Below are 27712 nucleotides of genomic sequence, written 5' to 3'. Positions count from 1 at the left end.
TTCCAGAACACGCTGGAAGAGTTCCACAGTCTGGCTCAGGAGGGCATCAGCGTCCAAGGCGTATTCTGTAAGGATTGGAGTCTTCTTGAAAGTACTTCATGAATGTCATTCCTGTCATGAATAAGATAGAACTTTATTCTGCTCAGCTAATAATAAAAATGGCCGATAGGTGGCTACCATTTTCCTCCCTGCCGCCTCATTGATAGAGTCAGGTCTGGCCCTTAAGGCAAAACCTGCCCTCCTAATCAATGTTTCTAGTCTATTACAATCTGCCACTCTGATGCCCGAGTGGACAACCACATGGAAGATAACACCCACCTACGCTGCTGACACACAGTACCGAGGCCTCACACGCTGCAGTCTGCCATTGCAGGCAGCCAGTAGAGCATCCACCTGCATTGACAGTAGCTTGTCTCTCAGGAGCAGGGGCTGTGTGGTGTTAAAAGCACTGGGAAGATCGTGTACATGTGTGGAACCCTCTTGCAGATGTCTCGATTATAACATCCTACGCCCGGACCTGTTTTAACAGGAAAGTAGACTTGACAAGAAACACTCTGCTTGACGTCGTTTATTTTTTGCTCTCACACAATTTCCTCTCTCTGTGTCTTACTCTCTCCACTTGCATTGATACTGCAGATTCGATTCATTTGAATTCCTCAACAAGACATGTGCAATACAGACCTTTGCAGCATGGATATATGGTTTAATTGTCTGAGAACACTGATGCATTGAGAGTGACAGGACAGGTATGGTGTAGCCATCTGTGGAGGGCGTCCCCTTAGGCATACCTGCAGAGGAGAGACACATTTCAAACGGTTTGAAATCCTCCCCGCACGATTTACATGACTCTTTGGATAAAAGCGTCTGCTAAATGAATAACATGTCAAATGTAAATGTGAATCAGTGCTGGTACTAGAGAGAGAACAGGGGGGGGGGGGGGGGGATGGGGGGGGGGACGCAGGAACAGCCGCTGGAGAGGCCGGCAGAGGTATCAGCTGACCTGAAGAAGAGGTTCTTGAGATCCAGGCTGTTACCAGACCTGAAGCCTGATTGGTCCACGACTGCTGAGATGTCGATGTCATAGCTCTGCCTGGCAGGGACCGGGGAAGAGGCAGAGGGGTCGGAGGTTACGTTTCAGACTACCCACCTATACAGCTCCATACACACCATATCTCCTAGCACATCCTTATATCCCTTATCTCCTCATCCCTTTGCGACTCGTCTCCTAGTCTCCAAACCCCTTGTCTCCTCGTCCTTTTAGTCCTAGTCCATTGCTTTCTATTCCCCGAGTCCCTCTTCAGTCCCTTATCCCCACCAACGCCCTTCTGTTCTTCTATTGTCTTAGTCCCCAGTTCCGTCCATACCTCATGTTGGCAGTGAGCAGCACAGTGCCAGACAGCGTCTGACCCATCTTGGCAAACAGAGGAGTCTGCAGCAGGCAGCGGACCTGGTACCAGTGGGTCAGAGGCTCCGAGGGCGAGGTGGACAACCACACCGTCGCCCTGGACAGGAGGAGGAGAGAGAGAGAGAGAGAGAGAGAGAGAGAGAGAGATAGAGAGAGAGAGAGAGAGAGAGAGAGGGGGGAGAGAGAGAGAGAGAGAGAGAGAGAGAGAGAGAGAGAGAGAGAGAGAGAGAGAGAGAGAGAGAGAGAGAGAGAGAGAGAGAGAGAGAGAGAGAGAGAGAGAGAGGGAGGGAGAAGGGAAGCGATGGAAGATGGAGATGGAAGGAGATGGAAGCCTCGTTTAGGTTGGCACACTTCTGCAAGGTCAGCAAGCTCTTGTCTGTCTGTCGTTTATCTCCACATCCACAAAGCTGTAGATGTTGGGTTTTGGTGTCTTTATATGAGTACCAATTTAAGTTTGAAGTGAAGTTTGGAGTCGTTTTGACCCTTTTTGAATGGAAAGTGCAGTGATTATTAGTCGTTCTTGTTTGCTTGACAGACACCACAAGCGGACAAACTCTGCTTTCAACCAACACCGGATTTAATAGTTGTTGTTGACCAGTAGCTCTTACTTGGATCCAACGAAGGCCACGTCGAACCAGAAGGCGATCCCATGGACCAGCCCAGATTGGAGGAGTGGGAACACAAAGGGAATCTCCATCCTGACAGAACACACACACACACAGCTGCCTGGAGAACAGTGACACCTAGATGGCACGACGGCTGGTGCAAGTTCAGCCTTCACAGTGAGAGTCCGAGCACACAGCACACAGCTCGTACCTGAGGAGGTCCTTCTCCTTGGTCTCGGTGAAGCTGATGGAGTGCTTGACGGACTTGGCCATCAGAATCTGCATGTCAAACGTATCCTAGAACACAGACACAGTGAGGAGGAGCTGTCCCACTAGACCCCCCCTCTCCCCCCCCCCCCCCCCCCCCCCCCCCCGGGCCCTCCAGACCCTGTCAGCCTCCCCCCCCTCACCACGATGGGCTGCCTGAAGACCTCCTCTACTGCAGCGCTGTGCAGCCCACTCAGGTTGATGCCATAGAAACACCTCTGGCGCCTGGGGGAGCGTGCACACAGGGGGTACAGTTTGGTGCTTGTTTACGAGGAAAAGGAGAACAGGGAGGAGCAGGAGGGGATGTGAGGAGGCGGAGAGAGACAAAAAGGGACCAGGTTGGGTGGGGGTGTAGGGGGTGGGGGGGGTGGAGGGGTGATGGACAGAGAGGGACTGAGAGGGGACTGAGAGGGGACTGAGAGGGGACTGAGAGGGTCTAGTCTGGTCTGAGGAGGCAGACACATCAGGGTTGGGCTGTAGCAGCCAGCGTCTTATGCTGACAGGAAATATGCTCGGCTGAGGTCACGGCCCGATGCTAACCTACATAGAGCAGGGGTTTGGGGGGGGCCTGTCACACTCAAACACACACACACACACTAAATACCCTGGCAGCACTACCCCTAGTCTGCTGAGTGAGATGCAACAACATGAAGGTGGTGGAACATGAGACTAGGGGAGCGCAGGAGAGGAAGAGGGGAGGAAGAGAAAAGGGAGAGAAGAGGGGAAGAGGAGAGATAGAAGAGGGAGGGAGGGAGAGGAAGGGTCATCATGCTCCGTTAACACACTGGCATTCAGTTCAGCTTTCCTCAGGAGAGAGGGGGGGGGGGGAGGAGAGGGCGAGGGAGGGAGAGAAGAGAAAGGAGGGAGATGAGATGGGGGATGAGGAAAGAAATGGCATATCTGTCAGTGTGTGTGTGTGTGTCCCACCAGAAGCTAGCACGAGCGTAGTGTTCTATGTAGAGCTGCTCGTCTGTGAAGGGGGCCAGGTGAAGGTCACTGTAGGAGGGGAACATGAGACCTGCACACATACACACACACACATACGCACACATACACACTCACACGCACACACACACATGAATCCTATAAGGCATCATCATCATCAGAGCATGCTTTTAGTTTATAAGACCTTGGTACTCAAGTTCTTAGTGTGTGTGTGAGAGGTTTTGGTGTATGGTGTGGGGAGAGTGGTAGTGGTGTGGGGTGGGGTGGGGGGTGGTGGTGTGGGGTGGTGGGGGAGGGGGGGAGGGGTGACTGACCGGTGGGTTGGAGCCACTTCCTGGCATGGACGTAGCTCTCCAACATCCTGTCGTTGAGCAGCATGTATCCGATTGGCTCAGAGATGATGACGTCGACCTGCTCGGGGCAGCACACCTCCTCCACCCCGCCCCTCAGCACACACACCCTGTCTGACACACTGTTACTGCTCATCAGGAGCTGCAGGGAGGAGAAGACACGAGAGGAGACCACATCTAGTGACTGATCTGACTAATGTCTGCCCAAGCATCCACCCTTACCCTCACCTACCCTCGCCCTCATGGTGTGTCTCCTAGAAGCGAGAAGAAAACCACAGAACCCTGGATGACAGCCCACATAGTCCCTAAACGCACACACACACACCATACCCCCTCCTGTTATTTTGCATGGCTTGACATTCTTAAGGAGAAATGACTTGAGGCTTATTCTGGCCCAAACCGTTTTTTCTAGAGGGAGGGAGGGAGGGAGGGAGGGAGGGAGAACTGGTTATAAGGGTAGGAGGGAAGGTATGAAGGAAGACTCGACTCTAGACTTGCTAGACCTACTTGTCTACTTGCTACTTGTCTAGTAGATAGTGGGTACCTGAGTGTACTTTACAGCGGGGCTGGTCTGGACAGTGTACACCCGCCGGGCTCCTGCCTGCAGTGCGAATAAGGACAGGATCCCAGAACCAGAGCCCACCTCCAGAACCACCTGGAGAACGCACAGTATCATCATCATCGTCATCCCACACAGAGCAGGTACAGAACCTGTCATGTTCAACTAGAGACTAAGTAGACAACCTAAGGTAGAACCCCTAGGGGTAGAACTCTTGTGAGGCCAGCTAGAGGCCAGTTAACACAGGTGTCTGAGGGGTCACCTTGTCTCTGAAGTCAGCCTCGTTGAGCAGGATGGCCTTCTGGTATGTGGCTGTCCTCAGGTAGTCCTGTAGCATGTTCTGCTGCTGTGATAAATGCCCATGAAACTGGAGAGAAGAGGAGGGGAGGGGAGGGGAGGGGAGGGGAGAGGAGAGGAGAGGAGAGGAGAGGAGAGGAGAGGAGAGGAGGGGAGAGGAGAGGAGGGGAGGGGAGAGAAGTCAGGTCAGCAAAGCTTTTACCCACCTGGAGATGAGATTATGGGATGGTGGCTAATGGTAACCTACGTGACCGCGCAGGGGGGATGAGTCTTGGGATGTCTGCCTCCTGCAGCTGGCTCTTCCCATCAGTTGGTCCAGGAAGTCCTGCAGCTCTGGGGGGAACAGGAAACAAACAACATGCTTTCCAGGTAACATCACCACCAGTGTTATTATAAAGTTATATTAAGTATGAACCGGCTGTGTTCGCAATGTCGATACACTTCAAAAGTCCTCACCTCTGGGTGTTCTAAACTGTAGCAGGACACTCAGGTTGCCAATGGTTAATAAGAAGGAACAGCTTCCGACAATGCAGCGTTCGGTCTCCGTGGTGACTGCGAACCTGAACACACAGGCTCCAACGCCTGTACGGGAACACACAGCCGTGAGGGGCTTGTTTGAGCGGCTCACACAGACAGCGTTAGTGGAGCAGCTATGGCTTCTGCTGCTCTGGAAGGCTCTGGAAGGCTCTCTACAACAGCAGGACCAGTGTACCAGAAAAATATAACACTGCATGCTGCACACACACACATGCACACATGCACACAGGGCAGTAAATCACCCAAAGTTGTCAGCGGGTCAGGAGACCACACAGTGAGGAGAGGAAATTTGCAATGCAGGAAATAGGAAAATGTCATGCACACGTGCACATAGAAAACACATCCACTCACACAGATACAGTACACACACACACACAGACAAACACACACACAGACACACAGACACACACAGGGGCATGCTCATAGAATGGAGGAATGTGTGGGGGAGTAAGGCTGTCTGGTAACAGATTCAGAGCTCTGATCTGGCCTGCCTCTACCACCTCAGCACCAACAGCCTCACCACATCTGGGAGGCCTGCTCTCAGTCAGCTCATGCACACTGGAAGCACGCCCTCCTGGTGGACTTGATTGTTTTACCCACAACTCAAAGCATCGCCATCTCTCAGGTGGACTTACAAAGACACTCTGTCACAGAGGTACTGTTATCCACACAATAATATCGCTATGTATTTTCTGTCTAGCTGTGCGTCAGTGTGTGTGATTGTCCGTGCATGTAGGAGTGTGTTTGTCTGTGTGTGTACTACATCCATGTGTCCGTGTGCAGTGTGTGTGTGTGTGTGTGTGTGTGTGTGTACTACCTTCTACTCACCATCATAAATGTTGAGCAGGGGACCCCCCTGCCGTGTGATGTGAAGAGACAGTTCCTGGTGTGGTCTCTGCTCTTTCAGCCCCACCTCACACCTGCCCACCACCTCACCCCCCCTCACCACACCCTCCTCCACACCAAACACGCGGACATAGAAACTCCGCTCCTCCACTGTCCTCTCCTCCGCCCTCCCATCCTGCAGTAGCTTGTTCTCTGCTTCTCTGTCCATAGCTCCATGTGTAGTGACAGCAATGCTCAGTCAGTCTAGTGAGTTTGGTTTATAAATATTGAGGGAAGGAGGGAGCACAAGAGGGGAGGAATAGAGGGAGGGAGCAGGAGAGGGAGGAATGGGAGAAGAAGGATAGACACGGGGCGTGTCTTACGACTGGAAACATCTGGAGCTGAACGCATAAAGTAAGTAAGTAACTTTAATCTCTGCTCATCACTGCCCCCTTTCAGTCAGTGGCAGCGTGACAGCAAACCTCAGTCCTTGGATTCGTACTATATAGGCTATTTCAGTTAACCATTGTAGTACATTATACATTCAGAGCTGCCAACTTTTCCAAAAACCTTGGAGTGAGACTTGGTAGGGCCAACCAAATCTCTGCTGCGTACAAAGCAATCCCCCAACCCCCCCGAGACCACATTTCACGTGTGTTCGCACCCCCCTACCCCATACCCCCCCCCCACTCCCCATAATTTCTCTTAAACTAAACTTAAGTTAACACAAAGTACGAATTTTCTATATGCAAAAAAGGAATAAAAAAGATTAATAAAGATGGAAAAAAATTAGAAAACCAAAGTCTCCTATTTCTCAATGCAAGTGAAGATGAACAGTTTCACAAACACTAGGACGAAAAAAGAAAAATACTGGACTACAACAGCACAGCAACATAACAAATTACCACAGGCTGTCCTCTGAAGAACATGCGCGGTTTCTCTAAAGACGAGTCGTCAATACACTAGCAAGCTTGTAGCTTAACTTGTCCTTATTGCAGTGGACAAATAAAGTTCAAACTTGCTTTTGATGCATGATAGATAGATAGCTTGGATGTTTCCTGTGGTGCAGGTCAGTTTTGTGTTCCCATGACGATGTGTTCTGTTGTCAGGAGTCTCCAAGGCAACCACTGCTGGTGAGTAAATGACAGTTGTACAATGAAAACACTGAATAGTTATTCATTTTAACTTGATTTATTAAAATTGTCAGGAGGCCAGGAGAACAAATTCAAATCCTCATAACTATTTGACCTCTTAACACACCACCCCTCGTAATCTTATTCTGAACCGAAAATCTTATTCCTATTAAAAACTACATCAAAAAACAAGGTACAAAAAATTAAGTATTAAACACTCAACTGCTGTTGCCATGACAATTGCGATTAAAAAAAACATTTTTTTTTACACTTTTACAATAAAAACAATAAAAACAAAACAAGCTTTATTCATAAAATAATTGTAAAAATAAAGGAATTTGTAAATGGTGTCGCTAGCAGATCCAGGATCAGACTAGCTCCCTCATAGCTTCCTCATAACTATTTGCCCTCTTAACACACCACCCCTCGTAATCTTATTCTGAACCGAAAACCGAAAATCTTATTCCTATTAAAAACGACATCAAAAAACACTTAAGAGAAGAAAAATATCAGTAAGGTACAAAAAATGAAGTATTAAACACTCAACTGCTGTTGCCATGACAATTGCGATTAAAAAAAGCAGTGGGGGAAAAAATGACTCTTTTTTTTTACACTTTTACAATAAAAACAATCATAACAAAATTAACTGTTATCACACTAAAATGTGTTGATAAGTGAAGAAAAGGTTTGATTCATAAAATGATCATTTGAAAAATAAAGGAATTAGAATCTTTTTTTTAAATGGTGTTGCTAGCAGATCTAGGAGCAGACTAGCTTCCCTCAGTGCTGTCAGTCACCATTGGCAGGGACTCCATGACTGACCTCAGATCAGCGTCTAGACAGCACTCTCCTCCTGCTCCATCCTCTGGGGCTGCTCTCTCCTCTCCTGGCCCAGCTTCAGCACTGCAATGCAGGGAGGCCAGCTCCATGCTCCCCCTCTCTGCAGGCTTCTTGGTGGTCTGGAGAGACACAACAGAGTCAGGGAACAGGGGGAGGAAGGACAAATGTCACTTGTGAACAAACTACAGTACCTTGAAGTACAGATAGAGGGCAGTGCTGGACGTCAGCAGAGTCAGCAACACCAACACCAACACCACTCTGATGATGAAAGCTGGCAGAGGATTGGCTGGAACAGAAACACAGCGAATCAAGAGATATATAATCATCAGATCAGATCAACTACCAAGGTAAAGACACATCCTGTACCTTCCATCTCCAGTCTAAAGTGCAGCTACTTGTTTTTAGAGTGTTGAGATGAACAGACTTAAACGTTGCAGATTGTGGTTCTGAAAATCTATTCTCACTTACCTGCAACAGTGAGAGAGAGGAGCTGACTCTCAGAGGTGAAGTTATGAGAGAAAACATAGACTTCATAAACACAGCTGTAGTTCCCTTGGTGGGCGTGGTCTGCAGCAGGAAACAGGAAGTTGGCAGAGTGACTGGCAGCTGTGAGGGTGTGTGTCAGGGTTTTGTTGGAGCCAGTGAAGGTGAGGTGGAAGGAGCCTCCTGAGTACTGTGGCTGGATGGAGCAGGTGATGGTGAAGCTGTGGTCCCTCAACACCTGCAGCCCCTGCTGCTGGTCCTGGGAGACCCCTAGCATGGAGGAAGACAGGGAGACACCAGGCTGCAACAGGAGATCTGCAAACAAAGGGAAAGTGGAAGGGGAAAACAGAAAAGCAGGTGAAGTACTTCTCTTATTTAGCTGCGATGATAACATCTGCATGGCAACCATGTACAACAGTGTCACGACACCTGCGGTAGTTCCGGATTACACCTGTAAGGGGCAGTAGTCTGTTGAAAACCTTAGAAACATTCTATAAAGGTATAGTTTCTTGGAATGTACTGAAAGAAATAGTGACTTGGTTTGACTTCCAAGATCCCCAGGTGAATGTGACAACATTGTGTGTATTACCTGAGCAGATCACTTCTGTGACAGAGGAAGTGTTGAACTTGTTCCTCCAGTATTCACACTCCCTCAGAGCAGACTCAGTCCCAGCACAGTGAGATGAAAACTCCCATAAAGGACGATCTTCATCACCACGATATTGTCTTGTTGAAACAGCAGATCCACAGTCCAGCTCTCTGCAGACTACAGCTGCATGATTAATGCTCCAGATAGAACTAATTTTCAGTTGTCTCCACTCTTCCTGGTGTTTGATCTCCACTCTGCCAGCACAGCGACTACCTCCATCCACCAACCTCACATCCGAACCTGGAGAGACAGGAGACAGTCAGGTCCTATGACTCTGCATCCTAATAAAACACTGCTCTCATCTTTCCCATAATCTATCTGTGAGTGAGAAACTGATGTTGAGAGACAAACTTGTTCTTCCAGTACCTGAGCAGGTGAGTCCAACAGCATTGCCAGGTGAGCAGGTGTTTCTAGCTGAGTCTGAGGTGTCACAGTCAAGGAGACGGGACTCCTTGCCTCCACACTGGAACTTTATATCCCAGAGTGGACCTTTCCCTTCTCCATAGAGCGCCCCCTGGAGGGCTAAAGGAGCCCCACAGCCAAGCTGCCGACAGACCACCTCTGCATCCAGCCTGTCAAAGTCAGCTTCACACACTGAGACCCACGACTGATCAGACCTCACCTCCACTCTGCCAGAACACAGACCAGCTCCCTCCACAAGCCTCACAGACTCTGGAGGAAGAGAGAAGGTCAGTAAGGACATGGAGACAGAAAACCGCCAATAAACGTATGTGCTTAATAAACAGTACTTGTTCCATTCATATTCTTTTTTTATGCAAGATTAATGTTTTGACAAGACATCATCCTTGAATTTATTAAAACAAGAACAACCCAACATACAAATAATAGTTATAGACTGTAATCTATGGTAATGTTCTGACAGCTTTTGACTGGATCATTGTGTTTGTTCCTGAATACACCTGTAGGGAGCACAAGGCTGTTGTAAACCTTTGTCAAAGGTCCCATGACATGAAAACTTCACTTTAAGAGGTTATTTAACATTAATATGAGTTCCCGTAGCCTGCCTTTGGTCCCCCGGTGGCTAGAAATTTCGATAGGTGTAAACCAAGTCCTGGGTATTCTTCTCCACCTTTGAGAAAATGAGAGCTCAAACGCTCGGTTTTGAAAATCCCCCTATTGTGACGTCACAACAGGGGGTTACCTCCCCTTTCTCTGCTTTGCCTGCAGAGAGAATTTGACCCACCAATGAAAAAATGAGCTACGACCGTGCAAGCGCGACATTGTTTTTTCCTCGAGACATCATGGCTTGCAAACGACCAAAGCATGGCAGTTAGCCCCGCCTCTTTCTTCCTCATAGCATTTAAAGCTACAGACACAGAAATGGCACGTCCTGAGGAAAGCTCATTGTGGGACTGCTCGTAGTGGCTGTAATTCTGCAACAAGGCTGAATTTCGGGAAAGAGACTACAGATTCAGTATTAGGGGACCACTAAGGCATATATAAAAGCATCCAAAACAGCATGTCATGAGATCTTTAATGATCTATTGATGTAGTCTTTGGTAATGTACAGATAGCTACTGACAGGTTCAAACTAAGTAATGTGTGACTACTAAGATCACCAGGTGAATGTAACAACACTAGGCGTGTGTTACCTGAGCAGATCACCTCCATGACAGCATAAGTGCTGACATAATCTTTTACTGTTCCACACTCCCTCAGAGAAGACTCAGTCCCAGCACAGTAAGATGTAAACCCCCATGCAGGAAGATCTCCATCACCAACATAAATTTTTGTTGAAATTCCAGATCCACAGTCCAGCTGTCTGCATACTACAGCTGCATGCTTTACATTCCAAATTAAACTGTACAGTAGTCTCCACTCTTCCTGGTGTTTGATCTCCACTCTGCCAACACAGCGACTACCTCCATCCACCAACCTCACATCAAAACCTGGAGAGACAAGAGACAGTCAGGTCCTCTGACTCTCTGCATCCTAATAAAACACTGCTCTCATCTTTCCCATAATCTCTCTGTGAGTAACTGATGTTGAGAGACAAACTTGTTCTTATTGTACCTGAGCAGGTGAGTCCAACAGCATTGCCAGGTGAGCAGGTGTTTCTAGCCGAGTCTGAGGTGTCACAGGCCAGGAGACGGGACTCCTTGCCTCCACACTGGAACTCTTTATCCCAGAGTGGACCTTTCCCTTCTCCATAGAGCGCCTCCTGGAGGGCTGAAGGAGCCCCACAGCCAAGCTGCCGACAGACCACCTCTGCATCCAGCCTGTCAAAGTCAGCTTCACACACTGAGACCCACGACTGATCATACCTCACCTCCACTCTGCCAGAACACAGACCAGCTCCCTCCACAAGCCTCACAGACTCTGGAGGAAGAGAGAAGGTCAGTATGGACATGGAGACAGAAAACCACCAATAAACATGTTTTACGTGCTTCAAGAATAATTAAAACAGTTCAAAATTATTTTACGTGAGGTGAATCTATCAAGAAATTAACTTGCTTACATTTCTTCAGAAAAGGACACCTTTATACAGTACCTAATAACAATCTGAAGAAGTGCTCTGTGGTAATGTACAAACAGCTAATTTGAAAGGTTCAGATTAAGTAACGTTTGACTATCAACATCACCAGGTGAATATAACACTGTGTGTGTTACCTGAGCAGACCACTTCTGTGACAGAGGAAGTGATTAACCTGTTGCTCATGTGTCCACACTCCCTCAGAGCAGACTCAGTCCCAGCACAGTTAAATCCAAACTCCCATGCAGGAAGATATTCATCACCATCATGACCTCTTGTTGAAACAGCAGATCCACAGTCCAGCTCTCTGCACACTACAGCAGCATGCTTAATGCTCCAGGTAGACCTACTGTATAGTTGTCTCCACTTTTTCTGGTGTTTCATCTCCACTCTACCAGCACAGCGACTACTTCCACCCACCAACCTCACATCAGAACCTAACCCTAACCCTAACCTTGAGAGACAGGAGACAGTCAGGTCCTCTAACTGTCTGTACAGTCCTGTCCAGAAACAACCTCTAATCTTATCACACCAGAAACACAGTTGTGTTTCCCTAGACTGACACAACAAATACAACTTTATAACTCAACAACCAGTAGTGCCTAGTTAGTTGTCATGGTAGAAGGCTCCATGTTCTACCAACCTGGAGGTTCATCAGTGACTGGAGCCTGGAAACCTGAGGAGAGAAAAGAACTTCAACATGACTTTACCTTCATTTATTCATTTATCTGTCATTCATCCACTTATCTGTCATCCATCCACTCATCTGTCACTAACTAGTCCAGCCTCCCTCCCTCCCTCCCTCCCTCTCCCTCAGTTGTATATGTGTGTACTATAAATAACTTCAACATGACTTTACCTTCATTTATTCATTCATTCATTAAGCCTGTTGTGAAATGCACCCCCCTCTATTGTCTGTTCTGTATATCCCAGCATCAAATGATTCTTACTGTACACTGAGGGCACTAGTATGAGTAAGCACAGTAAGTTTCAGGCATGTAACACTTTCCTAGTCAGGGTTAGCAGGGGGTGCATTTCATGGCATGAAGGAATACAACAACCCTGTCGTTAAATACACCCCCTCTATTGTCTGTTCTGTATATCCCAGCATTAAATTATTCTTAATGTACACTGAGGGCACTAGTATGAGTAAGCACAGTAAGTTTCAGGCATGTGACACTTTCCTACTCAGGGTTAGCAGGGGGTGCAGTTCATGGCAAGAAGGAATATAACAAGCCTGTCGTGAAATACACCCCCCTCTATTGTCTGTTCTGTATATCCCAGCATCAAATGATTCTTACTGTACACTGAGGGCACTAGTATGAGTAAGCACAGTAAGTTTCAGGCATGTAACACTTTCCTAGTCAGGGTTAGCAGGGGGTGCATTTCATGGCAAGAAGGAATACAACAAGCCTGTCGTTAAATACACCCCCCTCTATTGTCTGTTCTATATATCCCAGCATCAAATGATTCTTACTGTACACTGAGGGCACTAGTATGAGTAAGCACAGTAAGTTTCAGGCATGTGACACTTTCCTAGTCAGGGTTAGCAGGGGGTGCATTAAGCCTGTCGTGAATTGCACCCCCCTCTATTGTCTGTTCTGTATATCCCAGCATCAAATGATTCTTACTGTACACTGAGGGCACTAGTATGAGTAAGCACAGTAAGTTTCAGGCATGTAACACTTTCCTAGTCAGGGTTAGCAGGGGGTGCATTTCATGGCATGAAGGAATACAACAACCCTGTCGTTAAATACACCCCCCTCTATTGTCTGTTCTGTATATCCCAGCATCAAATGATTCTTACTGTACACTGAGGGCACTAGTATGAGTAAGCACAGTAAGTTTCAGGCATGTAACACTTTCCTAGTCAGGGTTAGCAGGGGGTGCATTAATCCAGTCATCTTTCTCTCTGTCTCTCACTGTATCTCTCTGTCTCTGTATGTCTGTAGCTCTCTATCGCTGTATCTCTCTCTCTCTCTCTCTGTATCTCTCTCTATCACTGTCTCTCTCTCTCGCCATGTCCTTTCTCGGCCCTTCTCTCATCATAACCTTTTCAGTTAGCAGTCAGGTGGCTGAGCGGTGAGGGAATCGGGCTAGTAATCCGAAGGTTGCCAGTTCGATTCCCGGTCATGCCAACTGACGTTGTGTCCTTGGGCAAGGCACTTCACCCTACTTGCCTCTGGGGAATGTCCCTGTACTTACTGTAAGTCGCTCTGGATAAGAGCGTCTGCTAAATGACTAAATGTAAATGTAGCAGACACTTTTTTCCACAACATGATGAAGTACAGGGGGTATTTGAACCCGCAACCTTTTTATCTGAAACCTTCTCCTTCCGTCCTCCTCACCCACGCCCTCCTTCCCCCTCTTCCCTCCCCCCTCTCTGCTCTTACCCTCTCCCAATACAATGTATAACAGTTCAGGGCTCTAAAGTTGGTCGCATCTCTCTCTAGAGAGAGATCTGTTATAACTGTTATACATTGTACACAAAATGTGTACGGGTGCGACTGAATTTTTTCCTAGGTCGCACCGGTGCACCTAACCTCCTCGCATCCGCTGTCTCTCCACAAACGAAGCGTTTGTTATCCTAAGACGGAACTGACACTCATGGTTGGATCATATCGTGGTCTAAACCAATCAGAGACAGAGATGGGGCGGGTCTTTGCCTCTGATTGGCTGTGGTCCAGATATTCCTGTAGCTCCGTGCTGTGTGATTGAAATTACGACCTGAGCACCAGAGAGTCAGTTTAGCAGACCTGGGCATTGTATGGACCGCGGGCCATAACCGGCCACAGGCTGTCTCAATCCGGCCCGCGTGAGGTAAATCAAAAATTTAAAATAAACTAGAGAGGGTACAATTTCTGGGGAAATTGTAGGGTGTGCTTGCTTGCGTCGGTTGCACAGGGGTCCGTTTTTTAATGACATTTTTACAACTGATATTTCTGTATATTTTATCTAAAAATGCATAGGGACTACTTATTATTTATAAAGATTACATAGATTTAAAAGCATCTTTTTTTTGCTGCTCATTTACAACTCAAAATACGAGTTAAGTGTAGAATGAAATATGATGTCTTCTCATTTCCCCTGCAAGAGGCAGCCTCATAGCTGAATCAACGAATACATTTGGCAGACCGGTGTAAAAATTGACCTAATCTCTATGACTTAAACGTCCTTTTAAGTTTTCCCTTCTCATGATATTTTCAGGCATTTAGCCTACTCATATTGCATTCATTCATGAATAAAGAACCCCCTTTGAAGATTATTCTACGACGTTACCGGCAGTAGAAGATGGAATCGCGATTCAAACAGTACCATCTGCTAACTGAAAAAATGCCCTCAAAAACGTAAATAAGCTTGACATTTATTTAGTGGAAAATCGCTCATTCATAAAAAGCTCACTGGTAGCGATCATTGTCAGTAACAACGCAAAATGCGATATAGCCCTGTGTGGAGAAGCTGCCCCGGTAAATTCTACTACGGTACAGTACTAGATTACTGTGTTCGTCTTGGTAGCGATTGCGTTGGTTGAATTCGATTTAACGTTCCGTTGTAAGGTTTAGGCTGAAATTAGTTATTTTCATGAACAGATTGACAAAGTTTAGGCTGTGGCAATGAAGTTCAGGTTAGTGGTCAGAGACTTTTGATTTAAGTAAGGGGAGTGCCGAACATGTTCTGTCGCCGTTTGATTTCCTAAACAGCTGTGTACTGTAGATGTTTTTGTAGTGTGTCTCGCGTAGGCTACAGCGTTGCAGTGAGCAACACTGGTTTGAAACCACAGGTAATGGTAATTTCACCAACAAATCGTTTACTAATGTCAGAATAAATCCTACAACGAAAATATATGTGAGGAATGTTTATTTTAACGATTGAAAACAGATAACGCTACATCATAGACTACTGTAGTATGTGTTGCCCGGGCAACACAGGCTAACGTCATGATGCTAATACGTCAGTGAAATAGTAGACTACTGTTTCCGAAAGTAGATGTACTTCCTTAATAATATCATCTTATACTGTACATTACACATCACAATTGTGTGTCATATCACAAAGTAATAAATAGTTATCACCCTGGCCTCTTTGCTTGTGGCGTTTCTGCAGCTGCCTTCCAGTAAAGCTATAGTTAGCCTAGCTATCTCCCAAGTTAACAGATGCGAAACGAATGTTCTGCCAAAGGTAGTCACGCGTGTTTTCGTGACGTTAGTGACGTGGAGACGTTAGTAACGTCAGTGACTGTGGCTAGCAAATTAGCCACCGTTAGCTTCACTTTTCGCCACAAAAACTTAATTTCCACTTAACCCTCGTGCTGCCTTCGGGTCACATGACCCAAAGGTTCATAACGAACCATCGTTGTGTTTACCCAATTTTACCCAATACAAAAACAAATTAAAATAATTTTCTTTTAACCTTTGCAATGTGGGGGGTCTGAGACAGCCTAGCTGTTAAAAGAAAATGCTTCACTTTGTCTTTGTATGCGGTAAATTTGTCGCAATATGACGGTGGGTCACAATGACTGATGGGTCAGAATGACCCGAAGATAACACAAGGGTTTTAAACCATACAACGGAACGTAAATTCCAATAGAAGCAACTCAATCGCTACCAAGACGAAACTTTTGACACCTACGTTGTCTATGTAGGCCAAATATTGACTGAGTTTTAGGGGGGCAAAAAGAAATAAAAATAATAATAATAATATATATGTGAGAGAACAAAGGTTGTGCTCTCGCCGAAGGCTTGAGCACACCCAATAAATGTGTTGAGCGGTAGTAAATATGTAGTCCTGAAAGACTACAGTGATCAGGCGATTTACATATGTGCGCTTGCGCAACTTCACCGACAGGAGAGTTAGCTGTTGGTTAGCCCTCGAAAATGAAAAACTTTGCCACTGATTAACTTTTAACAAGACATGGACTTCTAAGTATCTGTTTACTGAGGTTAAAGTGAAAGCTGTGAAGAAAAAAAACTAACGCGGACATAATAAGAACTTGACTGATTCAGTGGGCGCGGGCTGATGGTTTGCTAGTTGAACTGCAGACCCTGATCATTACCTGTCAGCTGTCCTTCGCATATCCACCTCAAACATTCAGATTTCGATGCACTTGTTCAAGCCCACTGGATTTCTCTCACAGAACAAAATGAACTGAAAAAACGTATTGCTTTTTGTATAAAGTTGATCAATTCCACATCTTTAACATACTGCAAAACAACTTTTCAGTGTTTGTGAAGATTAACTGGTTACAAATAAAATGAAACACTGTTGTTGCTGTTTATACTGTTTATTACTTCTATAATCTTTCCTATTTTACCTACACCAAAATCGAAAATATTTATATAAATATTTACAGAATATCCTTATTCTTCTGATAACCAGTAGCAGCTAATCAAAATATATACTTTACTGCTTTTTACAATGGGAGAAAATGAATAGTGAGCAAATTGATGAGGCCCTCCAACACATTTCAGGTTTCTCATGTGGCCCCTTGTAAAAATGAATTGCGGACCCCTGAGTTACGAAGCTGGGCCATGGAGCTAACCCATGGAGCTAGGATGTTGATCTAGGGAGAGTGTGGCAAGATGATTTAGCCAAGGCCATAGGGCAAGAAGGCCAAATTACAGGTGTTGGCCATCTGAAGGGCATGCGACAGCAAGGTGGGACCCGCTATAAGACTTTGAGCCATGACATGTTAGGTCTCAGTTCAGGGAAGCACTTTTAAACAGTAGCACTTTCTATTTTGAAATGTTTTATTTTGCTTAAAATGTTTTAGTTTGGTAGCTCAGTGAAGCACTTAAAATATGTTTTTATATATATATATATATAGGCTACAGTATGATTGTGCTTCAAATAAAAAAAATAGGCCTATATTTACCTACACCTTATTCTTGTTTAAGATCATTTACATAATATATATGAATGTATATGGAGCGTGATAAAAAGGTGACCTTGAAATTGTGGCGACGCAAGGAAAAATTTGGGTGCACCTAAATTTTGTGCTGGTGCACCTAAATAAAAAAGTTAGGCGCACCAGTGCAACCAAGGCAACAAGTTAGTCTGGAGCCCTGCAGTTATATATGCAGTACCACAAGTATTTACCAGTATAGGGCAGTTTTTATACATTACTAATACAAACATGTGTACAGATACAACAGAGCCCTACCTGTGCTCCAGAACATGACCACCAGTATCAGGACAGGGAGCATCTCTCTCTCAGACTGGGTCTCCACTGGGCTGTAGAAAACTTCTGACTGGGGAGTGGATTGAGGCCCGAGGACACAAACTGCTGCTTCACTCCTATCAGTTATGTATCTTCAGTTTCCTGTGATGCATTTCCACATCTCGTCCAGCTTGTCTGCTTTCATACTTAATATCTCTGGAGCCATCTTCCAGCTCATGTTAGGGTGTCAGAAGCAGGGCAAAGGGAGTGGTCTTACACACACTCACACACACTCACATACACACACACATACAAATACCTCCCCTGGTATTAGCTGTATATGCCCCCCCTTGACCCCCCATTCAGCTACAGGGGGGGTCTGGGGCATGGACGGTTTGAGGTAGGCATGGGGGACACACAGTCTGAACACAGGATGGGATGAGCCTTGAAGGAGGCCCAGAGGCTGTTCCAGGGGACACACAGCTACCAGCTAACAGACTAACAAGTTCCAAATACCAGGGGTGGGCAGAACAGGCTGAAACAGGATACTGCTGTGTATAGTCCAAACTTTATGAACACATCTTTACGTTTCAATTTTAAGGCTGACTCTTGACAACTTAGCATGAGCTGGAAGATGGTTTCAGAGATCATAAGTATGAAAGCAGATAACAGGGCTGCCAACTTTTCCAAAAACCTTGGAGTGAGACATTTCACGGGTGTTTGCGCGTCTATGTTGCTTCACACTCAGTGTGCCTGCGCCTCGTCCATTAACGCTACTGTTTACAACGTTAGCAGGACTAGTTGGTTGCCGTTGACTTCTCAGAGTGAGAAGTACAATGTGTGGCGTGAGAGCGTGTGAACTGGTTGAAATGCGTGTGTCTCACGGCCAATGCGTGAGAGTTGGCAATACTGTACATTATACTTGTGGTCATATTCACTTTGGAAAAAGGTTTTCATAGAACACAAAGGAAAACATCTTCCGTAATACTCTACCACAGTCGCAAACAACAATATACAAGGCATTTTACGTCCGTGCGTGACGCTCGGTCTGATGCGTTCTGCCGTTAAGCAAAACGTCCAGGACGCATGGGAAGGTATGTAAACGTGTTTTCAGTTCTACCCAACTCTTCGGATTTATTATTAAAATAAAAGTATTGCCCTTGATCCTGTGTCATTGAAAATCTTTAGCTAGCTCTCTTATTGCGTTTTGCACAGCACATAATAAACAGTTGTGTGTGTGTGATCATGTTAGCTAGGTGACTTATGATGTTTTGTTGTCGTGTTAGCTAGTTAGCTCGCAAATGATGTCAGATGAGTTATATTGCCTCTAAAGTCGTATAATTAGAAGTTTATTTGTTGGGATGACGTGCTATGACTCACTCAGAGATCGATGTTAATGGCAAACTGGCAAACATTAATGGCAAACGTAATTATGAGACAAGATCATGAAACAATCTGGTCTGTTGCAAACAGAACTTAACCATGGATGTAAAACCCAAGAAAGCGTTCTCCCCCAAAGGTGGAAAAAAATTCGCACCGAAAAGAAAAGGTGAGTCGATAATAGTTAAGTTACTGAAGTTTGTGTCTGAACGAACTTACTACACATGGCAAATAGATTGTAAACAGTGTAACGTCTTCAGTAATAAGCAACCATCTTACTTATATTCCATAGGGAAACCTGGGACCAAACAAACTGATAAACCAGGAGGTCATGGGACTGGTAAACCTGGTGTTCAACGGACTGGTAAACCAAGCGGTCAACGGACAGGTAAACCAAGCGGTCAATGGACAGGTAAACCAGCCGGAAAACCGACAGGAAAAAGGCCGTTCAAGCCCCACAATGCAGAGAAGGGTAAGAAGTTTGTGAAGTCAGAAGGGAATGGAACTCCAAAGAAATTCCTGAAGAAGCCAACAGATGGAAAGTTCTCCAAGAAGAGGAAGTTCACTCCTGGAGAAGGGAACGAGGAGGGTAGGACATATTTCTGTTCTCAGACTAGTCAATCAAATAATGTACTTGTCTATTTGTCTTATATCGTTTCAGTCAATCACCTGTCTGTCTATATGCTTGTCTGCCTGCCTTTTTGTTTGCGTTTAAATTCATCTGTCTAACTCTGTGTGTGTGCGCGCGCGCAAACGCAGGTTCAGAGGCTAAAAAGCCCAAGTGGGATGAGTTCAAGCAGAAGAAGAAGGATCTGAAGGTGTCTCGGCAGCAGTTGGAGGGGAAGGAGAGGTTCCAGATCATCAGCAGGGCCAAGCAAGTCTGGGAGATCCTCAGGAAGTAAGCCAGCCAATCAACACGTTTCACTTTGCTTGTTCCTTTTTGTTCAGTACACACTAGGGCTGAACCAAAGAACTTATGTTCTTCTATACACACACACAGATTGATGTGACTGTTGTTTTGTCTGCAGGAAGGATTGTAGCAAGGCAAAGAGAGCAGAACTCGTTAAGGAGCTCCATGATCTGATCCAGGGAAAGGTCAAGTCTGTAAGTGTCCCCCTCTAGTGATGTCATGCTGTTTAACACCTGTCTGCTGGCACTGTAATGATGTAGCTACGCGTCCCTCCCGTTCCAGATTGCGTTTGCCCATGATTCCACACGTGTGCTGCAGTGCTACATCCAGTTTGGGAACGACCAGCAAAGGCAGGAAGTGCTCGCCGAACTTCAAGGTCAGCCACGGTCTCTTCAAAACAATCCCCCCGTCGGTCTCACAGCCTGTGATTGTCAGGGCTCGGTGTGTGTGTGTGTGAGGCGAGTGCGAGTCCCGTGTGCCTGATCATGCGTTTTTTGTGTTTTGCCCGCCAGAACACATGGTGGAGCTGAGCAAGTCGAAATACGCCAAGAACATCGTCAAGAAGTTCCTCATGTATGGGTGAGTGGAACACTGCGGGGTCCCTACTGCACCCACTCCCATAGGACCAGTCTGTTAACGTGTGTGTGTGTGTGTGTGTGTGTGTGTGTGTGTGTGCGGCAGCAACAAGGAGCAGGTGCAGAGCGTGATGCTGGCGTTCAAGGGGAAGGTCAAGCAGATGCTGCGTCACTCGGAGGCGTCGTCCGTGGTGGAGTACGCCTACGACGAGAAGGCGGTCCTCGCTCAGAGACTCATGCTGACCGAAGAGCTCTACGGAAACACCTTCACCGTCTGCAAGGTCTGCTCGCGCACACACACACACACACGGGTGGTTCTCATTTGTAGCGCTCTCTAATTGTCCGCGAGGCGCTTGTTCTTCCGTGTGTGACTAGCCTGTGTGTGTGTGTTTCGCGCGCGGTCGTTCCCTCCCTCCAGTCTTCCGAGTGTCCCACTCTGGAGAAGGTTCTGGAGACTCACCCAACGAAGAACAACACTATCCTGGATGAGATGAAGCAGAACCTCACCCCGATGGCTCAAAAGTAAGCGCGAAAACACACGCCGCACACCCCCCCATGCACACGCTACACACACTCCCGCCTCTGATGTGTGTGTGTGTGCGTCCCCTCAGAGAGGCGGTGGTCAAACACTCGCTGGTCCACAAGGTGTTCCTGGACTTCTTCCTGCACGCCCCGGCCAAGCTGAGGACGGAGATGATCGAGTCCATCCGCGAGGCTGTGGTGTACATGGCTCACACACACGACGGTGCCCGCGTCGCCATGCACTGCCTCTGGCACGGGACACCCAAGGTGACCACGCCGGCGGAGAGGGACAGGGAGGAGTGGGGGGTGTATGTGTATATTAAGCTTGTGTGTGTGTGTGTGGACTGATGAATGTGTTCTGTGTTTCAGGATAGGAAGGTCATCATTAAAACCATGAAGACGTACATGGTCAAGTTTGCAACGGTAGGAGTCGATCTGATCGCAGACAATCATGACTATACATCTTGTTGAGTGACGTGACTTCAGTGCACCGTGTGTGTTCTCTACAGGGGGAGTTTGGCCACCTGGTCCTGTTGGCAGTGTTTGACTGTGTAGACGACACCAAGCTGGTCAAACAGGCCGTCCTCTTGGTAAGATCAATCTCTGTCCGCCTTTCTATCACTCTCTTTCTTTGTGTCTCTGGCTCGCTATAGTTCTCTCTGCCTGCACTGATACTGCAGATCCACTTGGATCATAATTCCCTCGCCCAGATCCACTTGGATCTTTCTTTGTCGCGCTCTCTCTCATCCCCCCCCCCCAATCCCTCACACTCACTCACTCAGTCCCCTCTCCACTGCAGGAGATCCTGTCCTCTCTTGACGATGTGATCACTAACAAGTACGGCAGGAAGGTCCTGCTGTACCTGCTGAGCCCCAGAGACCGCGCCCACCTGCTGCCCGAGATCCTCCAGGTGCTGCAGCGTGGCGACGGCAACGCCCACAGGTGAGGCCCACGCCCCCTTCCCCTCCTCCAAGGCTTCCTGCGTGCTAGCCCCGCCCCGCTCCACCCTCCGCTCTCTGATTGGTGCTGAGCCTCCCTCTCTCCCCCTCTCCTCCAGTAAGAAAGATGCAGCTCTGCGTCGTCAGGAGCTCCTGGAGGCCGTGTCGCCGCCCCTGCTGCAGCACCTGTGCGACAACGCCGCCTCCATGGCGACGGACAAGGCCGTGAGCGTCACGATCAGTGACATCCTGGGCGCGGCGGTGGGGGACTTGCGGCCCGCCATGGAGGCTGTGGCTGAGCTGGCTGCACCTGACTTCACTCCGGGAGGCACGGACGGACAGGTGTGTGTGTGTAACTAGTGTGGTGATGATGTGCGAGGTGGGCTGTGTGTGAAATCTTCCGTTTGTGCCAGCCGCTGTGTGTGTGTGTGTGTAATGTGTTCTTTTTGCTTTAGCTGCACATGTGTGAACATGCTGCCGGTCACCTGGTCCTGAAGTGGCTGATCGAGCAGGACGCCAAGATTCAGGAGGCTGGCAGAGAAGGTAGGTCACATGACCTCACCTGTGTATCCTATATGTGTGTGTGTATCCTGTATGTGTGTTGGGCGTGTGTGTTGACTTCCTGCTCCCTCAGAGCGGTTCTCCAGAGTGCTGCTGGAGAAGGTGGGGCTGGAGCAGATGCAGACCTGGGTGCATGTCAACAGAGGAGCCATGGTGCTGTGCAGGTCAGGGCACTCACACCCACATGGGTCGGAATATGCACACACAATGTTCTTTCTTTGTCTTGATGTTCTAGAAGAATCACTCTCTCCCCCTCCCCTTAGTCTTCTGAAGAGTGCCGATGTGGACGTGGCCGCGGAGGTGAAGGAAGGGCTGATGTCCATGACCTCTGACCTTAAGAAGATCAAGAACAGCAAAGGAGTTGAGATCCTCTTGGAGAAGCTGGCTGCATAGCTGGACGCCCTGACTTCCCCTTCACCTGTCTGGACACACACACACACACCACTGCAACCTCATGGACCCTCCAGTTCTGTTCTGTTTCAGCAAAGAACGGTCCTGCTGAATGGGTTGGTTGTTCTGACTCTTGATGACAAAAATGACAAAAAGAAATATTGATGATGACCCTCGGCCATGATGATGATGATGATGATTACGATGTGTGTGTGTGTGTGTGTTTGGAGCCTATCTGTCCATCCTGACCTGCCTGATGATGATCTCCGGTCAGTAGAGGAACAGGAGCGCTCATCGCTAAGATACTGACCATCGTCGATGGCCAGCTGTGGTTACAGTATTTAAATGTAAAGATTCTCTGTTCAAATACTCTGGACACGCAGACTCTGTTTTTGTATGACTTTGTAACTGTGGTTAATACTGATGAAGTGCTTGCTGATGGTCAATGAACTTGGAAGCATTGTTGAAACAATTGTGCTAAACTATTGAATTAAACACAACGTCAAAGGTTTTAGTTTGTACAGCCTGCTCTTCATGTCCATCACATCCTCCCACCGGCATTGTATATCTGACATCATTATAATGTTTTGTGAGACTGCCCCGTTTCACTACATTTTTTATTTAATCATGTGATCTCAGTGTCAAAATATTTGTAAGTAGAGGTCTGTCTGGTTTCACCTCCATACATCTGTTCCGGTGTGGTGCTTAGTTCCTTGGAAAGCACACACACAGGATTATTCCATAGAACTGAGTGTCCTGCTTTTTCTCAGGTTCCATCTGTCTCTGGTTTTGCACAGGATGTCATGAGAAACAGCCCTCAGTCCACCTGGGCCCCGCGTGGTCTCAGTCCACCTGGGCCACGCGTGGTCTCAGTCCACCTGGGCCACGCGTGGTCTCAGTCCACCTGGGCCACGCGTGGTCTCAGTCCACCTGGGCCACGCGTGGTCTCAGTCCACCTGGGCCACGCGTGGTCTCAGTCCACCTGGGCCACGCGTGGTCTCAGTCCACCTGGGCCCCGCGTGGTCTCAGTAAACCTGCGTCAGTTCTCTAATCTGACACAGAAACACACTGCCACTCCTTCCATATTACAAATCGGCTTTAGAAGATTCAATCTTCCACAGATGCCAGTACGTAGGCAGAGCAGGGGGAGGCGGGGAGGAGGATACGGCCTCATATTCATCCAGATGTTGCATATTGAATGTATTAATTGTGGATGTCCGCAGTGGTGGATTACATGTCATGGTTTAGGAACACAAACAAAAACAACATAGCTGGAGAGGACGGATGACGTGTTGGAAAAACACAAAATTATGATTTTTAGGATTTTCAATTATCTTTAATTTTAAGAAAAGTAATAATCGTCTGCCCTTTCTGGTCCATGCATTCTCAAAGACCTTGGTTTTACAACAGATTTACAAATAGTCAAGGCAGATAATTTTTATGATATATAATTTAACTGAGCAGTAATTTGCGATCATGGCTGCCCTCATCTACTAGAAAGCATGTCCAAGCATATGGGTTCATAAAGGATATTCTTCCCCAAGGAACAGTCCTGAAGTCAGTGTAATGTTTCTCTCCAAAGGCTCAGGCGGGGACAGGGGAAGGAAAGGCTTATCCTGGACCAGCACCAAAGCAAAGGCCAACTCTCCTGGCAAACCAAGAACAGGCGACTCTTCGCCATGGGAGCAGTAGGTTAGGTTAGTGGTGGTGTTCCTCGCGGCATTCCGCCAGCCTGCGGGCAGCCCTCGTAGCGAAGCGGATCTTTCCCCGGGCCTTCATCACAGATGTGTACTCGTTGGCCTTCAGCTTGGTGTAGTAGTCTGAGAACTTGTTGTAGAGGATGGAGATGGGCATCCCGTTCAGGATGATGCCGAAGGAGATGCAGGCGAAGGCGAATAGCCGGCCCAGGTGTGTTTCTGGGTACATGTCCCCGTAGCCCACTGTGGAGATGCTGACCTGGGGTGGAGTGGGGTGGAGGGTGGGGGTGGGGTGGGGGTGGGGGTGGGGTGGGGGGTGGGGGAGCAAATATGTTGAAAAGCAAATCGAAAACTTATAGCTCACATCCATTTGCTGTTTTTGTGATGTGAAAGGATTACTAGAGGGGTCATTTCCTTGTCAGGGTGTGTGGGGGTCAGAGCTAGGGTCAGGGGACAGGGGTCTTACCGCAGCCCACCACCATGCATGGGGGATGGAGGTGAAGTTGGTGTGGGGAACGTCGTGCTCCACCGTGTACACCATGGCAGAGAACGTGAAGATCCCCATGGCGATGAACAGGAACAGACATCCCACCTGACATCAACAACAATTACAATCATCATCATCATCATTCTACTCCATTCTATGCCTCTACCCCACTGTACACCACATTTCTATTGTCTACTCAACTCTACTTGACTTTACCTGACTCGACTCTACTCAACTCTACTCGACTACTCCTCCTCACCTGGTGGTAGCACTGTCTCAGTGTGAACCCGAAGGCCCTCAGTCCCGTGGAGTGTCTGGCCAGCTTCAGGATCCTGAAGATCCTCATGAGCCTCATGATCCTGAGCACCTGGCCCAGCTTGCCCACGCGCCCCACTGTCTCCACGTCGCTGTGCTTGCTCTGCTCCTGGTGCTCGAAAAGCTCCAGGAGCATCTGCATGTAGAGCGGCAGGATGGCGATCAGGTCCACGGCGTTGAGCATGCTGCGTCCGAAGCGCCACAGGTCGGGGGCGGAGGCCAGACGGAGTAGGTACTCCACGGTGAAGAAGGCGATGCACAAGGTCTCCACGCCCTCCCCGTGGGTCCTCCCGCTCAGCTCGCCCGCCGCCGTCCTGTACTGCATCTCCTCCACCGTGTTGAGCGTCATGGCGACCAGCGAGGCCAGCACGAAGAAGCTGGAGGCCACCGCCATGAGCTTGGCGGGGACGGAGGAGAAGGGCTTCTCCATCAGATTCCAGAGGAGGCGGCGGGCACGGCCCAGCGCCCGGCCCAGGAACAGCTCCTCGTTCTCCTCCAGCTCCACTTCGGCCTCCAGCTGCCTCTGGATCTTCAGCTGCTCGTTCAGCTCGTCCTGACGCTCCTCGAAGGAGATCCGGCAGCAGCGGTGGGTGTTCTTGATCCTCACGCCCCAGTAGTTGATCTCCTCCAGGAAGTGACGGGGACACAACTCGTCTGGACAACGGTTAGGTTAGGTTCGGGGGGATCAAGGTTAGGGTTAGATTCAGATTCAACATAAGAATGCAAATCAGGTTGGATATCAGAATCGGAATCAGATTCATAAATGGAATCAGATTCAGGAATCAATTCAGATTCATTTAATTTCACAATTAATTTTGTGAGTCAGACACAAGATCAGGTCTGTGATAAGGTTTAGCAACAATTCCTACCTTTGATCCAGAGCACCCCTGTCCTGTAGAAGTTGAAGATGTTGTGGAAGATGTCCGGGTCTCTGTCGAAGAAGAACTCGTTCTTTTGGACCACATAGTCATCACACAGGTCCAGCTTCCTGTTGTGGTCCGTGTAAGTGGCCAGCCGGCCAATCCGGGTCTTGGGGTACTTGGCGGCCGACCTATAGGAAATCTGGTAGACCTTCCCTCCAACGTTGATATTCAGCATGTAGTTCTTGGAGGGCGAGCAGGGCATCCTAGGAGAGGCCAGGACACCATCCTCTTCCTCATCCTCGTACTCTGCGTAGATGTCGTAGATATCCTTGCTCAGCTCCTGCATGCTGTTCCATGGCTTCAGCCAGTGGTTCTGTCCAAAGGCCAGGTCCTCGTCAGGCTCCTTGGTGGTGATAGTAGGACCCCCCAGCTTGTAGTTGGGAAAGAGGCTCTGACTTCTGTTGTTCCGTTTCAGCATGGCGTCTGTGTTGGTTGTGTGAGTGTGTGAGAGTGTGTGAGAGTATGTGAGAGTATGTGTGTCCGCCTGCCGGCCCGGCCGCGGCTCACTGCCTGTGGGGAGGCATTCCGCAGGTTTGATAACCCCTCACAGTGACACATACACACACACATATACACACACACACACACAGGTATGACAAACACAACACAAAGAATGACTCACAGAGAGATGCAGCTGTGACCGTCTAATGTTGCTGACTGAGAGGATGTGGTCGCTTAAAGTTTTATGTACTATTATCCCTCTCTCCTCCCCTCGCGTCCTCTCCACCTATCATGTCGAGGGCGTTCCTATAATACTCTTCCTCCATCCTGCTGCCAGTAAAGAGTATTAATAAACAGTATGAGGATGATTAGATTTTGATTCTTCAAAACGATTCCTTCAGCTCCTGATCTTTTTGTGTTGACCTACTATAAAATAATCCTCTAGGACTGTGTTTGTGATCTGTACAATCATGTGGGACTGTGTTTGTGACCTGTACAATCCTGAGTCCTGTATTTGGGAGACAGTTTGAAGTTCTCCAGCAAACAGCGTTTTTTAACCAGTGGAGTTCCATAGTCTCCTCGTGCCTCTTGCTTTTCTGCTCCATCGGTACTGGTCCATGTGCATTAACCTTAACCACTTCCTAGTTCAACCACAAATCCTCATGGCTCTCTTAGTGAGATGCTAACCCCCCCCACCCCATGCACACACCCACCCAAACACACACGCACAAAGCTGCTTCCCTGTGATGTGCTAGGCTTAGGACACGAGATGTGCAGCTGGTGAATATCTTAAAACAGCTGGCTCGTCACTCAGGGATTAGTATAATCTGGGAAACACAAGAAGCATATCTCCAGCAGCAATAACACACGAGAGAGAGAGAGAGAGGGAGAGTGTTTACCGTATGTGCTTGTGAGTGTGTGTATTCTAAAATACATGCACAATCTGGTTGCTCCAGGGTGACATTGGCCTCTCAGTCCTGACCTCAGCCCTGGTCCGAATTCTGACCCCAAACCCACTGGAGTGCTC

The 27712-nt window shown here is 47.8% G+C and overlaps 4 protein-coding genes across 5 annotated transcripts; 1 reads left to right on the top strand and 3 right to left on the bottom strand.

Annotated features, from left to right (window-relative positions):
* Positions 1 to 553: 553 nt before the first annotated feature.
* Positions 554 to 6019, bottom strand: carm1l (coactivator-associated arginine methyltransferase 1, like). The gene is made up of 13 exons (XM_062478163.1): positions 5794 to 6019; positions 4885 to 5010; positions 4676 to 4761; positions 4394 to 4498; positions 4117 to 4227; positions 3537 to 3714; positions 3205 to 3295; positions 2421 to 2502; positions 2222 to 2307; positions 2014 to 2103; positions 1365 to 1502; positions 1001 to 1090; positions 554 to 788 (listed from the first exon to the last, which is right to left on the bottom strand). The coding sequence occupies exons 1-13, from the start codon at positions 6017 to 6019 to the stop codon at positions 779 to 781; spliced, it is 1419 nt and encodes a 472-aa protein (XP_062334147.1). The 3' UTR covers positions 554 to 778.
* Positions 6020 to 7041: 1022 nt separating this feature from the next.
* LOC134033754 (scavenger receptor cysteine-rich type 1 protein M130-like) lies at positions 7042 to 11515 on the bottom strand. The gene is made up of 7 exons (XM_062478031.1): positions 10930 to 11515; positions 10509 to 10805; positions 9262 to 9567; positions 8836 to 9135; positions 8232 to 8561; positions 7955 to 8049; positions 7042 to 7882 (listed from the first exon to the last, which is right to left on the bottom strand). Exons 1-7 carry the CDS (start codon positions 11264 to 11266, stop codon positions 7694 to 7696), a joined length of 1854 nt encoding a protein of 617 aa, XP_062334015.1. The 5' UTR covers positions 11267 to 11515; the 3' UTR covers positions 7042 to 7693.
* Positions 11516 to 18704: 7189 nt separating this feature from the next.
* On the top strand, positions 18705 to 23333 carry pum3 (pumilio RNA-binding family member 3). 2 transcript variants are annotated; one of them, XM_062477877.1, is made up of 16 exons: positions 18705 to 19095; positions 19210 to 19515; positions 19686 to 19824; positions 19955 to 20030; positions 20119 to 20212; positions 20349 to 20415; positions 20518 to 20692; positions 20830 to 20933; positions 21023 to 21200; positions 21303 to 21356; positions 21443 to 21523; positions 21733 to 21875; positions 21991 to 22213; positions 22327 to 22414; positions 22506 to 22596; positions 22696 to 23333. In XM_062477877.1, exons 1-16 carry the CDS (start codon positions 19029 to 19031, stop codon positions 22823 to 22825), a joined length of 2016 nt encoding a protein of 671 aa, XP_062333861.1. In that variant the 5' UTR covers positions 18705 to 19028; the 3' UTR covers positions 22826 to 23333. The 2 variants fall into 2 exon arrangements, with proteins under 2 accessions (XP_062333861.1, XP_062333862.1); XM_062477878.1 differs by having other exon boundaries at positions 18706 to 19095; positions 19219 to 19515.
* Positions 23334 to 24520: 1187 nt separating this feature from the next.
* Positions 24521 to 26878, bottom strand: kcnv2a (potassium channel, subfamily V, member 2a). Its single transcript, XM_062478162.1, has 4 exons — positions 26191 to 26878; positions 25266 to 25975; positions 24986 to 25111; positions 24521 to 24778 (listed from the first exon to the last, which is right to left on the bottom strand). The coding sequence occupies exons 1-4, from the start codon at positions 26660 to 26662 to the stop codon at positions 24521 to 24523; spliced, it is 1566 nt and encodes a 521-aa protein (XP_062334146.1). The 5' UTR covers positions 26663 to 26878.
* Between the last annotated feature and the right edge of the window lie 834 nt (positions 26879 to 27712).

The sequence above is a fragment of the Osmerus eperlanus genome, chromosome 14 (assembly GCF_963692335.1).
Source record: "Osmerus eperlanus chromosome 14, fOsmEpe2.1, whole genome shotgun sequence".
Classification (NCBI taxonomy): Eukaryota; Metazoa; Chordata; class Actinopteri; order Osmeriformes; family Osmeridae; genus Osmerus; species Osmerus eperlanus.
Note: the sequence above shows the minus strand (reverse complement) of the source record. Positions and strands in the feature narration are given on the sequence as shown.